Consider the following 14,268-nt stretch of genomic DNA (forward strand, 5'->3'; position numbering starts at 1 on the left):
ATGACATGGAATGTCAGCATTGCAACATTCCCTAATAAAATTGTGGGATTCTGAAGTTTAAAATCCTATAATGTATACATAAAAGTGTATTATTCATACGTGAGCAGTTATGTATGTATGTGAAGAACTCAAGGGCCATTATCATGAGACTAAATAGAGTAAACTTTATATACATAAGGAATAAAGAAACTGTACCATAAAGTCTAAGGGTGAATTTTAAATATACTTAACTGCAGAAATAAAAGACTAGATTAAGAGGTTAATGATGACAGAAGACTAACTGTAAATGTATGTTCTCATTATGCAGAAAAATACCAGTGGCAAAAATGCAATAAAGAGGAAATTAAAATAAACTCAGTGATTCCTCATAATTAGCAGAGAAAAAGATTATCACTGAAGTCAACAAAGTAGTAGACACATACATATACTTAAGAATAACAAAGAAGATATTGTGAACCAAATCACATAATGACAAAGGGAATAAGGGGTCACTAGTCATTTAATTACTGGTTACAGTAGGGGACCAACAAATTAAAGAGGCAGCAAGGGCTCAGGTCTACACAATATCATTCCTTTGGTATAAAATGCAGGAGGGAAGGGGAGATACATATTTGGTCAAACCCTGCTCATCAAGTGTTTGCTTAAATATTAATTGTTTGGAAAGATTTTCCACTAATCTCCCACATGTAGCTCATGTTATACACTCTAACATAACTTTATACCATCTTTAGATCACTACTCAAAACTATAAAATTTTACACAGGTGTTTTAATTCTGTAAACAATTTATGCTATTAACTGAAAGCAGGGATCTTCTGTAGCCTTTCAACTCCATTTCCACTCCTGACACACAGAATATGTATTTAATAATTTTTTTATATTTAATTAGTGAATAGGGTTTCTTCATCATAGACAATATTTTCCTAGTCCAGTTATTTTAAACAGTTGACACATGAAAATAGGTGTACTCTTTCACTTCTACTTCTTTAGCAAATTATGGGTGAACTCTGAGAACTAAGGAGTTGTAGTGAGTTTTCCCCTTTAGAATCTGGAAAAAATTCAAGACAGATTCACCTTCTAGTAAAAGCAACACATAACAGATCAGAAATGTTAATTTTAAAATGATCTTTTTTAAAAATTTTTTTTTAGAGAGAGAGAAAGAGAATTTTAATATTTATTTTCCAGTTTTCGGCGGACACAACATCTTTGTATGTGGTGCTGAGGATCGAACCCAGGCCGCACGCATGCCAGGCAAGCGTGCTACCGCTTGAGCCACATCCCCAGCCCTTAAAATGATCTTAAAAGATAATAGGTAGGAGGACAAAAAAAAAATGTAACTAAAGTATGGCTATATCAGTCAAAAAGGCTTGGACACAGACAAGAGTCAACAGAAACAAATATAGTGACTGACCGCAGACTTTAAATTTGTCAAGATTGTCAAATAGTGATGGTTATAGAATTTAACAGTTTTAGAAAGTGCAATTCTGCACTTTAAACAGTAAAATCATCTCTAATGAAACAAATGCCTTGGGCTATTTTAGGGGAGTTTTTAAATAAATTCATGTTCACCAACTAACCTGCTGATAATTATTTTGCCTTTTCAATATTATTTTCCTTTCTCTTCAACCTCACCTTTTACTTGATTGCCGTCTACTGGCACCTAGTACACAAAAATCACGCTCATACTTAAAAAAAAAGCAGCAGCCTACACAGTTAATTCCTAACTCATCTTATTCCTTTCGGTAAAGTATCTTGAAGGACTCAAAAGTTACCTCTACTTTCTCAATTTCAACTCACACCTTATCCTATTGTAATCTCGATTACCATACCAGTGAAATGGTTCTCAAAGTCATTAATAATTTGTTAAAAGCTGGAAATACTTAATATTCATATATTTTATCTGCTAATTAAATTTGACAATTGATCACTTTCCGTTTAATATTCTCCTGGCTTTCATGGCATCACATTTAAGTATCCAACTACCTCCACAGGTACTGTCCTTTAGTCTCAAGTATGTTCTTCCTCACCATCCCATCAACATTGGTGCTCTTCAGGATCCTGCTTCTGGTTCCCATTTTATTCTCATTTTATGCCTTCTACCTATAACTTCAATTACCTCTTTACGTTGACAACTCACAAATTTTATCTTAGGTTCTTTTTTACCTAATTCTGTCTCATAGGAAAGCTTACTGAATATCTCCCCTGAACATTCCAAAAGTAATTAAAATAGGACATATCCAAACTGCAGTCATCTTCCTATCCCAAACCTGGTTTTTGTGCACAAGTAACTGAAGAAGTTGTAACATTTTCTGAACCCTCTCCCCCAAATATATGATCACTTTACTTGTATAGAAACCATTAAAATCTTCAAGGACTTTGACAACTGTACTCTTAAATACTGAGCATACAGAAGTAAAAATAAACAGGGCCTTTGAAGTCAGATAAATCTTGGTTGACATTTCTAACTCGCCACACAAAACTATAAAGGTTATCTAGTGGGCTGGGGATGTGGCTCAAGCGGTAGCGCGCTCGCCTGGTGTGCGTGCGGCCCGGGTTCGATCCTCAGCACCACATACAAACAAAGATGTTGTGTCCGCTGAAAACTAGAAAATAAATATTGAAAAATTCTCTCTCTCTCTCTGTCCCACTCTCTCTTAAAAAAAAAAAAAAAAAAAGGTTATCTAGTATCTTGCCTCTTGAATCTTAAGGCATCAATACATGCATATATGTTTGAAGTAAGAATTCAGGTTCCCATTTATCTTAATGATTTGCCATCAAACTGTCAAGTGTTTCTCTTTGTTTAGGTATAAAACTATGCTGACACAGCTAAGCAATTTAAGAGCTCAAAGTGACAAATTTTTAAGATTGGTTCTCCAATTAAAAAATAGCACTGGATAAAGTCAAAGCATGTATTGAGAACAGATCTAGGATATACGTATACGGAGGATTTTAGGCGAGAGATAGAAAAGTTGATTAGATTTTTAAAAACTATTGTGAAAACCTGGCACATAAATCTTACTACAACAAATGCAAAAACAACAAAAATTTTCCACATGATCTGAAAGATTACCAAGTAGTCAATATCCCCCCCCCACACACACACATTCTATTTCATTTCTAGTACTCTTACAATCCCTACCACCTGGCTAACTCTACTTATCATTATTATAGTTTGGATGTCTCATGCAAGACAATGCAAGAAGGTTTAGAGGAGAAATGATTGGGTTATGACAGTCTTAACCCAATCGGTAAATTAGGCTCCTGATGGAAATGAGTGGTAACTGCAGGTTGGGTGTGGCTGGAAGTGGTGGGTCACTTGGGAGCAGCTTCCAAGTACATATTTTCTATGTGGTGAGTGGGAGTCTCTTCTTTCTGCTTCCTGATCATGTGAGCATTTTCCCTCCTCCACACTCTTCCGCCATTATGTTCAGCCTTACCTTGAGCCCTAAGGAATGGAGCGACTATGAGCTGAGACTTTTGAAAGCATGATCCCCAAGTAAACTTTTCTTCCTTTAAAATTGTTCTGGTCAGATCTTCTAGTCACAGCAATGAGAAAGCTGACTAAATCATTCAACTCAACTCCAGCATTCACCACTAGAAATGTCCTTCTTTCTCAGAAATATCAGCAAGTGCATTTTTTAAAATGTGCTCTCATTTTATGCATACCCCTATTAAAGCTCTTATCACCCAAGAGTACACTTCACATTTTTGTTGTCTGAAGAACAAGACCATATTTACTCATCTCTGTATAACTGACACTGTCTGGCATCTTTTATGACTAAAATAAGGATTAAATAATGAAGTTTTTCAGGAAAACATTTTGAAAGGAAAAATTACTTGTTTTTAAAATATTTCAGTTTAATCTATTTTAAAGATATTATTAAACCATAAAATTGTTAAGCTTCAAAAGTCTGCTTGAGCAAAACAGGCTTCAGCAAATGAACATTTAAAACATTTGAAACTATCTTTTATATATATATTCAGGAATAAAATTCATAAACTTTTTAGTCACAAAATGTCTTCTGTCATTGGCTAAACATTTTACTATCAAGGGATTCCACGTTCATGCCATCTGAGAATAATTTTTCTTTTGAATAATGAACCTTTAGCTTCTGCTGCTAAAACCTAAATTCAGTATCTTTAATCTTTTGACCTTCCCTAAGAAGCACAATAATCACTTCTTAATTCTGAGAAAGACAAGTTTGCAGATGTACTCTGACATATGTAAAAACTACTATTTTATAATGAAAATACTGATTCCCTGATTTTTTGAGAGCAAGAATTTAAAAAATCTCTAAGTGTTTAAGGCAAAAATACTCCAGAAATAAAAATGCAGTATTACAGTTCAGTATAGATTTGTCTAAATTCATACAATGTACACCATCAATAGTGAAGCTTAATGTAAATTATGGACTCTGGATAATAATCATGTGCTTTAATAGGTTCATGAATTCTAACAAATGTGTAACTGAGGTACATTGGTGGGGGATACTGACTATACATGTGTGAGGTTTGGAAGCATACAGGAAATCTACTTTGTGCTCACTTTTGCCAGGAACTTAAAACTGCTCTAAAAAAATAAGATATCAAAAAATATTAGTAGATGCAAAATTAACAGTATTTCAAAGAAAGTAGATAAAAGCATAACTCAATTCTGATTTCTTCTTGAATATAATGCAATATCCAAATTTTACTGAGTTTTCTTATAAAAAGAAATAAGCTTTATATTTTTAGAAATGAACAATAGGAATAGTTCCATTAAAAAACCTACCCAAATTTAATGTTCAGATTTACTAGCCCAACTAGGCACTCACACTTAATTGTTACCACTAAATAAAAACATATCCAATGTGGGCACATAAACACAAATTTCGTTAAGGCGATATTTGCACATCACCTACCTGTTTTCTTATAAATTGCCAATTCTTGTACAGTTTCCAAAAACTGCCAAAATTTTTCATTACTTTCTTCTGCCATAAATTCACTATTAAAAAAGTAATCAGTTAATAAGTGAAAAAGGAAAATGATTCAGAAACTATAAACTACACTTTAGAACAAAATCATTCTATGACAATTCTCTAAAAACTAATGTCAAATTACTAATTTCCATTTATTGTAACAAAATGAACTGATGATTCTTACCTGAGGAATCATTCTCAATTAGACACATAAAATCATAGGATAAAATGATTGTATAAAAGATTACTTTCGGCTTTTCCTTAGTAGGCAACTAAAAAAATGGATAATTTATCATTCCATAAGAAATATCACTAACAATGGCAATGAAGAGAGAATTATATAAAGGAAAATACTAATACATACACATAGAGATCATCTGTTTTTCATCAACAATTGTTTTTTGGAGTGCTTTTTTTCTTTTTAGTTACACATGATAGTAGAATGTATTTAGACATATTATACATATATGGAGTGTAACTTCCCATTCTTGTGGGGGATACTGAGGACATCCAAGACTTTCTTGTAAGGAATGGGAAAAGGAGGTGACAAAAACCTATTAATTTATCAACATAAATATGACAAGGACAGCAATTTAAAGTAATAAGGAACTGCAAAACCACTATTGCTATTAATGATGTTCAATTCAATGGCTTAAAAAAAAAATCTAAAAGAAGAAACACTAAGACCAGACCTGAAAAGGCACAAAATCTTAAATAGGGAGCAACACTTTTTTTTTTTTTTAAAGAGAGAGTGAGAGAGGAGGGGGGGGGAGAGAGGGAGAGAGGGAGAGAGAGAGAGAGAGAGAGAGAGAGAGAGAGAGAGAGAGAGAATTTTTAATATTTATTTTTTAGTTATCGGCGGATACAACATCTTTGTTTGTATGTGGTGCTGAAGATCGAACCCGGGTCTCACGCATGCCAGGCGAGCGTGCTACCGCTTGAGCCACATCCCCAGCCCCCAAACACTTAATATTTAACTGACTTGATCAAACACCTTAAATATACTCATATGTAGGTTATTTATCCTTTATGTGGAATGCTGGGACCATAAGTATTTTGAACTTTTTTCCAGATTTTGGAATATTTGCATATATAGAATATTATATCTTGTGGATGGGACCCAAGGCTAAGCACACATTTTATATACACATAACCTGAGGGCAATTTTACATCAGTTTTAGTCCATCTGTATTTTTATTGCAACCTGTCCCTAGGTCAGATATGTTAACTTTCCACTTGTGAAGTCATGTCAGCATTCAAAAACTTCTGGATTGTTAAGCACCTTGGATTTCAGATTTGGGATATTCGACTTGTACTGTTCAACAACAGATAAAAGTATGATTATTCAAAGTGTTCACTTAAGTATTCACACTTGTTCTCTCAACATACCACCACTCTTAAGCACTTCTGGAATTTCTTTCTCTATGCTGAAATGGTTGAGTGATCACAGCACAAGGTTGTCAAGTCATGCTCTTGGCCTCTCCAGAACACACTGAATTTTCTAATTTAAACATCCTTCGCAATATGAAAGGGCTGAGAAACTTCCAGATCAAGTGTTGGCTCCTTTTGCCTTAATTTTTTTCTTATAATCTCATCTCTTTCACGGCAGCAAGACAGAAACCAGGTTGCACCTTCAACACCCTGCTTGAAAATCATAATCAAGTTCATTGCTTTCAAGCTGTTATCCTGCAAACTACAGAACTTAAGTTAGCCAGTATTGTCACTATGTAACAAGTGTCACCTCTCTCCTTTATTCTAGTTTTAACATATACCACCTCTTCTGAGCCCTTGCCAGGACTGCCTTCAATGTTCATATTTCTACTAACCTACTGTTCAGATCATAGACTGAGATGAGAGCACTTAGTTCTACCATGCTCCTTACTCATTTTCTAAGGTATCACCAGAATCACCCTTACTGTTCATATTTTGGCAAACAGGCTGTTTAAACTTGTCTAGCATGTTGCTCAAAATTTCTTATACTCCATAAAAAGTGAATCATGTTTGGGCTTTAAGGCTAAAGACCTAGTGCAATATACCAGTTTCCTTTTTTTTTTAATCCATGTAAATAAGTATTTAAATAAAATAGAAAATTACTTTCATATCATGTTTATTAAAACAATTTTTCATAATTTTTGTGTTCACATATGGATACACAGTATAACTCCACATGATGTACAACCACAAGAATGGAAAGTTACACTCCATGTATGTGTAATATGTCCACTGCCTTTAATTCCTTCTACATTTTTTAGGTAATTTGTTACAGCAACAACCCACTTCTGGGTTGCAAAATCTATATTAGTTTGAGCTGCTGTAACAAGTTACCAAAAACTCAGTTGCCTAAAACAATGTATTCTCAAGATTCAGGGGATCAGATGTCCAAAATCAAGGTGTTGGCAGGGCTTCATTCCCTCTGAAGACTCTAGGAGAGATACTTTCCTTGCTTCAAGGTTAGTGGTTTCAGGTGCTGTGGCTTGAGGGTACAGAACTCCAATCTGACTCCATCTTCACATGGTCTTTCCCCAAATTCATCTGTTTATAATGACATTGGATTTGGGGCCCATCAGATAACCCATTCTGACCCCTAATTACAACTGCAAAAACCTCTTATCCAAACCAGGTGACACAAATTAGTGAGGACATTAACATATCCTTTTTTCAGAACCATCCTTCAACCCACTACAAGCAAAGAGGGTAGTAAATCTGACTAGATCTAGATAGAGAAGGATGTTCAGGATATTCTACAGGCTACAGGAATTCCAAATCAGACTCTTAAGACAAGTAGACTTTGTAATTAGCAATCTAAGGTTGGAAGAAGTCAGAATGATTTCTAACCAAGTGCGGGATCAAATCCAGGCCCAAGTTCTGGGAGAAACTGGGGAAAGGAGAGAAGGGGCATATTTTAAGATAGACTCATTTACCCAATAAAAACTATGTGCAACGTAATCTGGGGTGACGAAGTCTCTTTGGGGGCCACACACTGCTGCTTTGGTGAACAGACAAAAGGAAAAGACTTTTACTGGAGTATTAAGGGGCAAAAATTCAGTCGTTTTGTTCTTGCACAGCAACTACGAACTGATTCCAATGGAAGAGATGGAAAAACTCTGCAGACGTTGTCTTCCCAACAGCGAACCTAGGAGCTAGGAGCGGACAAAAGGATCAATTATGAACTAGGTGCTTTTCAGTAGGATCTATACATAACTGTCGCCTCTGTCCAAGTGCTGCAGTAAATGCCACATTCCACCGCTCCATCTTTTCCTCTTTCGTAGATGCTAGTAAAAGCCATATGAATTAAACCAAATTTTTAAGAACTACAAATTGACTACGCCCCGAGCGAGAAAGGAGTTGCAGGCGAGTACTGAGGTGGCGCGGGAGAGGCGGGGATGCTCCGGACGCCAGGCATTAGGGCGCCGGGAGAAGCGAGGCGCCAAGCGGGAAACGCGGCCGCTTGCTCGATAGGCGCCGGGTCAGCGGGGCCGTGACGCCCCGGCGCGTCCCCTGCCCGCCCCCGCGCAGAGCTCGGCCGAGGCCCCCGGCCCGCACCCACCTGGCCTCGAGCAGCAGCGGCGTCTCGGGCCACTTGGCGGCCAAGTGAGCCGTCACCGCCTTGGACGCAGAGGCCGTGCCCGCGCCCAGCAGCCAGAGCCACAGCACCGAGGAGCCCAGGAGCAGCCGCACCGCGGTCGCAATCTTCGCCGGCGTCATGGCGCGCAGAGGCAAGCCCGAGCCCCTCGGACTCGCGCCCACAGCAGCCACGCCACAGCCGGCTCTTCCCGGCGCGTGCCCGCCCACTTCCGGCGGGAGGAGTGCGAGTCGGTTAGTCGGTGGGTCCCGCGCATGCGTGCCTGGGGGCGCCGTCAGGGAGCCCCCGCGAGCCCACGCCGCCGGACGCTCTGGGACGCTCCCCAGACCGGGCTAGGCCGCCGGCGGAAGCGAAGTCGGGGGCCTCCCGGACGTGGCCACCTTTTATAGGGTAGGAAAGCGAGGCCCGTGGCCTCATGAAGTTCTCAGTTTTACTGCGGATGAGAAGCTGCTGGGACAGCTTTTAAAGGTCACTGCCCAGCCCACTCCACGTGATCTGGGTGGGGGTTGGGGTCGCGAGATTCGGCCTTATTGGTGTTTTAAGAACCGCAGGTGACTCCTGTGCGGTCACGGTGGGAAACTGTGATTTAGCAGAGGATCTCCATCTTGAGCTGTTCGCTGGCCAGCTGTAGCTGAGTGCCCTGCCTCGCTCCAGTGTTTCTGATACAGTGGCACCGAGAATTCTCATTTCAAGTTCCCAAGGGATGCTTACACAGCTGTCTGGATGCTAAGATGTGGTCCAGCGGAGGCATGCCTTAGGAGCTCTAGAGATGCGGCTTCTCTGGTGCACACAAAACTACTCAATCAGAATCTCTAGTTTAGCGGGAACCTCACATGATTTCTATGACCACGAAAGTTTGAGAGGCGCTGCTTTAAAGGGTTACAAGTGAAAGTCATAGAAAAGTGCATGTAAGTGGTAGGTGTTTTGCCAGGGTGAAATACGTGGTAAAAAAGAAACAGGAAAAATAGTTTAGTGGATGCACTAATCCATTGGTTACCCTTACTCCTTTGCCTTACAGAGAAACTGGTTCTCTTAAAGTTGTCAAAAAACGGTCAACCCTTATTTTTATTTTCCCCTCGTTTATTTAGTCTATATCCTTCCTTAGAAGACCCTGCTCTGGAAATTCTGCTCCTACATGTTTCACTTCCAAAATTTAGACTTCTTGATTTCTCCTACTCAGTAAAATCTATCCCTCCTTTAAATTTCCATAAGCTCTTTAATTATCATGTAGCACTTACATTCTCATTTTAGAATTTGAATAAAGTAGGTATTTATCCTACTAGATATGGTATGTTCTCCGAGGACTTATGCCTTATTCAATTTTGGCATCCTTTTATGTTATTGGAGAATCAGTAAATATTGAAGAGTCTTTTCATAGATAGGTAGGCAGAAAGCTAAGGCAAATGAGCCTCATTTCTATCTAAGGTGCTTGACAGAATATACCATGAATCTTTTCAAGTATTTATTCTAATTAATTCTTCATTTCCACTTACTCTTGGGCTGAATTTTTATTGAAACTGTGGGCTAGAGGAAATATAATATTGACAGAGAATGTCTTAAATGTCACCATATCTCAGGGGTTGCAAATTCTTAAGAAATGACTTGTCATATATAAGCCATGTAAATATACTATTAAAGAACACTAATAAAATAATATTCAGTCCAGTATGTTTGAGTTTAGGAGAGTGAGACTTATACATTTCTCTTTTTAAAAGAATGTAATTAACAAGCCATTCATTTACATAATTGTCATACATTTTTATCTTATATAATAGTTTCATAGAAATTTAAGTTAGCATGAAACATTTCTCACACTGCTCATCTCCAGGCTTGCTTCCTTACCTGCAGAGCAAAATGATAAGACCAGATGATATTTACACTTCCTTCTATATATAATTCATTTGTGTAGGTAGAAAAAAAATAACTCAGCAAAGGCCACTCAAGTCATTGGAGCAGAGGTGTATTCTGAAATCTATTATCAATAATCCATTGGCCATAAACATATTGGCCATGCACTGTATGTACTTCGGAGATATAATTGTAGTTTAATCATTTTTTGCAAAATACAATTCAAAGTTATTCACTTCAGATGAATATGAATAAAAACAATGATGATAGCATTTTTTGTTGTGTGTGGCAAAGTGATTGCTGAGTGCTTTATAATAATAATCTTGAGTAGAGTAGTCATCGTGAAATTCTTTTAAGGTACAACAAGGGATATATGTTTAATAGTATATTTTATATGGCTACATGACTTAAAAATATAATGGTTGACTGTGTGGCTAAAGTTACTGCAAAAATATCTTGTTAAATAATAAAATCTTAATTTTCTGACCCTAAAGTCCCATCATTGAAATGACTTTTAAAAATATTATTCTGACTTCCTTTATTATAAGTAAGAACTGATTCTCAGGAAGATAGTGGAAGCGAGCTAGGTAGCAGCACCAGATCTCCTCACAACCCAGAAAGGAGGACAGCAAAGGAAATGAAAAAGTAACAGATAAGTGATTAAATAAATGCACTAAGACTCCACGTTACATAGTCTGAGACCTGGAGAGAGTGGAGGATAGGGTACCAGAGTAGAAAACGAATGTAAGGTGCCCTACCTTCAACTCAAAAAGTGGTGAATGAAGGGGAAGGGATATCAGGGAGAGGTGAAGCTGAAATTCTCTCAATCTACCCACTTAAAAATGGTTGGAAAGGCAGATAAAACTTAAAGCATAACTGTAGGAGCATCTGCCATAGACGTGCTGGGACATGCTGGGACTCACTAAATTGCTGGCCATAAGTAACAGCAACCATTGAACTGCTTAGTGGTGTCTGCTTGCAATTGATAAGGAGCTGTAAGAGGCACTAGCCGTAGCAATGCTTAACTATGACTGGTTTCAATTGATAGGGAGTACAGCTCCATGGACATGGGCAAAGAACATGCCCAGTTGCAATTACATCATCTCACTGGACAAAGCCAATGGCCATTGAATTTCACTGTGTGTAACCAATCACTAACATACACCACCAAATTGGAATTGTATTTAAGTTGCTTGTCTTGGCACATTGACATCAGTGAGACTAGCTGCCTTGCTGTCTGTCCCTGAACTGACTCACTCTTCCCTGACGTCCAGCCATTGGCTGGAGAGAACCACTAAACACAATGTCTGCTTTTTGACTAAGGGAAGTCTCCTGGTATTGGAGGTATTTTGGGCCTTGTGGTTGCCCGAGGATTGTGTGATTTGCTTATAGAGTTTAATTAGTGTGCACTGAGTGCTAGTTGGGGTGCTCCAGTACATCCAACACTTTTTGCATTAATTGTTTATATTTGATGATTGGTGTGATCAAATATATGCTTGCATTAAAGATAATCCGCCTCTGAGTAATTATTAATAGCACCATTCATGAGAGCAACAGTAATAGAAAGCCCCTTAAAATAGTACAAACAACTTAAAATAAAATTGTGAAAGAAAAGCTGAGCAGGGGGGTCCACAGCCATCAGCTGACCAGTCACCTTTCTAAATCAGTACCATGTTTTCTACACCCAGATAGCTGCAAACTAAGCAGAGGGGATGTCCCCTGCAGTGGGACTCTAGAATTCTGGCCAGAAAGAAGGACTACTACTAGCTCTAAATTGCTGAAACTACCCTCACCCTCCCCATTCACAGTGAACCAGCAGAACAGAGCAGGCTGGAGGGGACTGGTGCTAGGGAAGTGTAGCAAGCCCTGCTCAGCATCTGTGACCCAGGCAGGGGTGAAAGCTCGGTGCAGAGTCCTCTTACTTACTTAGACAGAGGTAACAAAGCAGCAGCTTTGGCACTGAACAAATGAAGGCAGTTTCATGAGGCCCCTAACTACTTACTCTGGGGAGAGTCACTGCAGGAAAACTAGGGACATTCTCCCAGGATCCAGATTGCAGGGCTGGGATCACAAAACCTACCTGAGGGAAGTTGCCTTGAATATCCAGAGGCATAGAGACCCAGTGAGAAATTGCCTGAGGCTAAGCAGAAGATGCGACTGATACCAGCACATCATAACTGACATTTGACAGGGCATTGTTTGTCCTTACATCAGGAATCAATGCATGCCATTCACAACCTGGGACAGTGGAAAGTAGAGTCCAGATGAACCTGTACCTGTACTACCTGTACCTCAGAACTGTGTTGGCCAAGGGAATATTTCTGCACCACATATCACTTAGAGTTCCTGTGCCCACAGCCAGCCACCAGAACCTTTAATACTGCAAGAAAGATCAAATACACAGTAACATGGCTATCATAGGAATACTCCAGAGCTTACATCCTGAACTACAAGACACAATAGAAACACTGCACCAACAAAGTAGTCAGCTACAGGCCCTTGAGCTGATAAATAAGTTGCTGGTAGGGCAATCCTAGCAACTAGGATATTGGCCCCTATCCACCAGGAACTCAGGATCCTGAGATCCATGGCCTAAAACTGATGGACATCTGCTAAATGTCCAAACCTAAATGTAATACAAACCAAGATTCAACAAGAATTTTTTTTAACCTGGACATGGTATACTACAAACAATTCTAACATCAACTTTGATCATATAAATAACTCCTTAATTTGAATGATAATTGTTAACCCAGTTTAGCAACTTTGTATTTCAACTCATTTGAATGTATTTCATCTAATACACCTAATGTATTTAATGGTTTACAGTTTAATTTGAATCAGTCTTCCTATCTTTTCTTTCCTACCTCTAGTTTATACCTACTTCTCTTATCTCCTGTTTATGGCCTGGCACCATCTGCTACAACCTTAAATACCACCTATTCATCTCTGTCTCTTTTCTACCTTGATATAAATTACCCTTTTATAACTTCTTCCTCTCTCTTTCTCTCTCTCTCTCCCTCTCTCCCTCCTTTCCTCTCTTTCTTTCTTTCTCTCTGCCTCTCCTATTTGCTCAATCTTATTCCTTCCACCTTTATATCCTCTCTTAAGGGCCTAGTAAATTTACTAAATTTAACAACTATTTTTCTTACCTGTTTCAAAACTTCATTATAGGTATATAACTGAATTTGAAGAATGGCAGATATCAACTGCAACCAATTTTTGTTCTTATAAGATTGACTAGAAAAAGACATGGCTCTGAAGTGACTATAGTAAATAGGTCTCAGTGGCATCCCTTAAAATGCAGGTGATATTGGGATCAGCAGAAATCACACAGTTAATTAAAATATTATCTGGACATTCACCCAACACATAGATCTTAATAAAACAGCAGCTCACGAAGTAGTCCTTCACTTAAAAGAAGTCAGAACTATACTGATTGATGGGTAGACATACAAACCGTATTTTTTAAAAGGAAACAAACCATTCAGACAACCTTAAATGCCTCAAAAACAGACTTCATTGAAATTAGAATGGATAAAATGTCAGAGAAGGATTTTAGAAAGTTCATAGTTGAAGTGTTCTATGAGCTAAAAGAAGATGTAAGGATGAAATCATAGAGAAAATACAAGAAGTGCAAAATCACTTTAATAAGAAGATAGAGGCTATGAAAAGCACCAATCAGAAATTCTCAAAATGAAGGAATCAATAAACCAAATGAAAGTTCAATGGAAAGCATCACCAATAGACTAGAACACTTTGAAGACAGATTTTCAGGCCTCAGTGACAAAGTATTTAATCTTGCAAATAAAGGCAACCATAAAGAAAAGATGTTAAAAGAGCTGGGGTTGTGGCCAGCGGTAGAGTGCTTGCCTGGCAC

At 38.3% G+C, this 14,268-nt stretch overlaps 1 protein-coding gene across 1 annotated transcript in view; it reads right to left on the reverse strand.

Annotated features, from left to right (window-relative positions):
• Uggt2 (UDP-glucose glycoprotein glucosyltransferase 2) overlaps positions 1 to 8,662 on the reverse strand; it is a 175,125-nt gene extending 166,463 nt beyond the window's left edge. Inside the window, exons 1-2 of the mRNA XM_076872262.1 lie at positions 8,505 to 8,662; positions 4,901 to 4,983 (exon numbers count right to left, since the gene is read on the reverse strand). Coding sequence (XP_076728377.1) covers positions 4,901 to 4,983; positions 8,505 to 8,662 — 241 coding nt within the window. The remainder of the gene's footprint in view (positions 1 to 4,900; positions 4,984 to 8,504) is intronic.
• Positions 8,663 to 14,268: the final 5,606 nt, after the last annotated feature.

The sequence above is a fragment of the Callospermophilus lateralis genome, chromosome 12, assembly GCF_048772815.1.
Source record: "Callospermophilus lateralis isolate mCalLat2 chromosome 12, mCalLat2.hap1, whole genome shotgun sequence".
NCBI lineage: Eukaryota > Metazoa > Chordata > Mammalia > Rodentia > Sciuridae > Callospermophilus > Callospermophilus lateralis.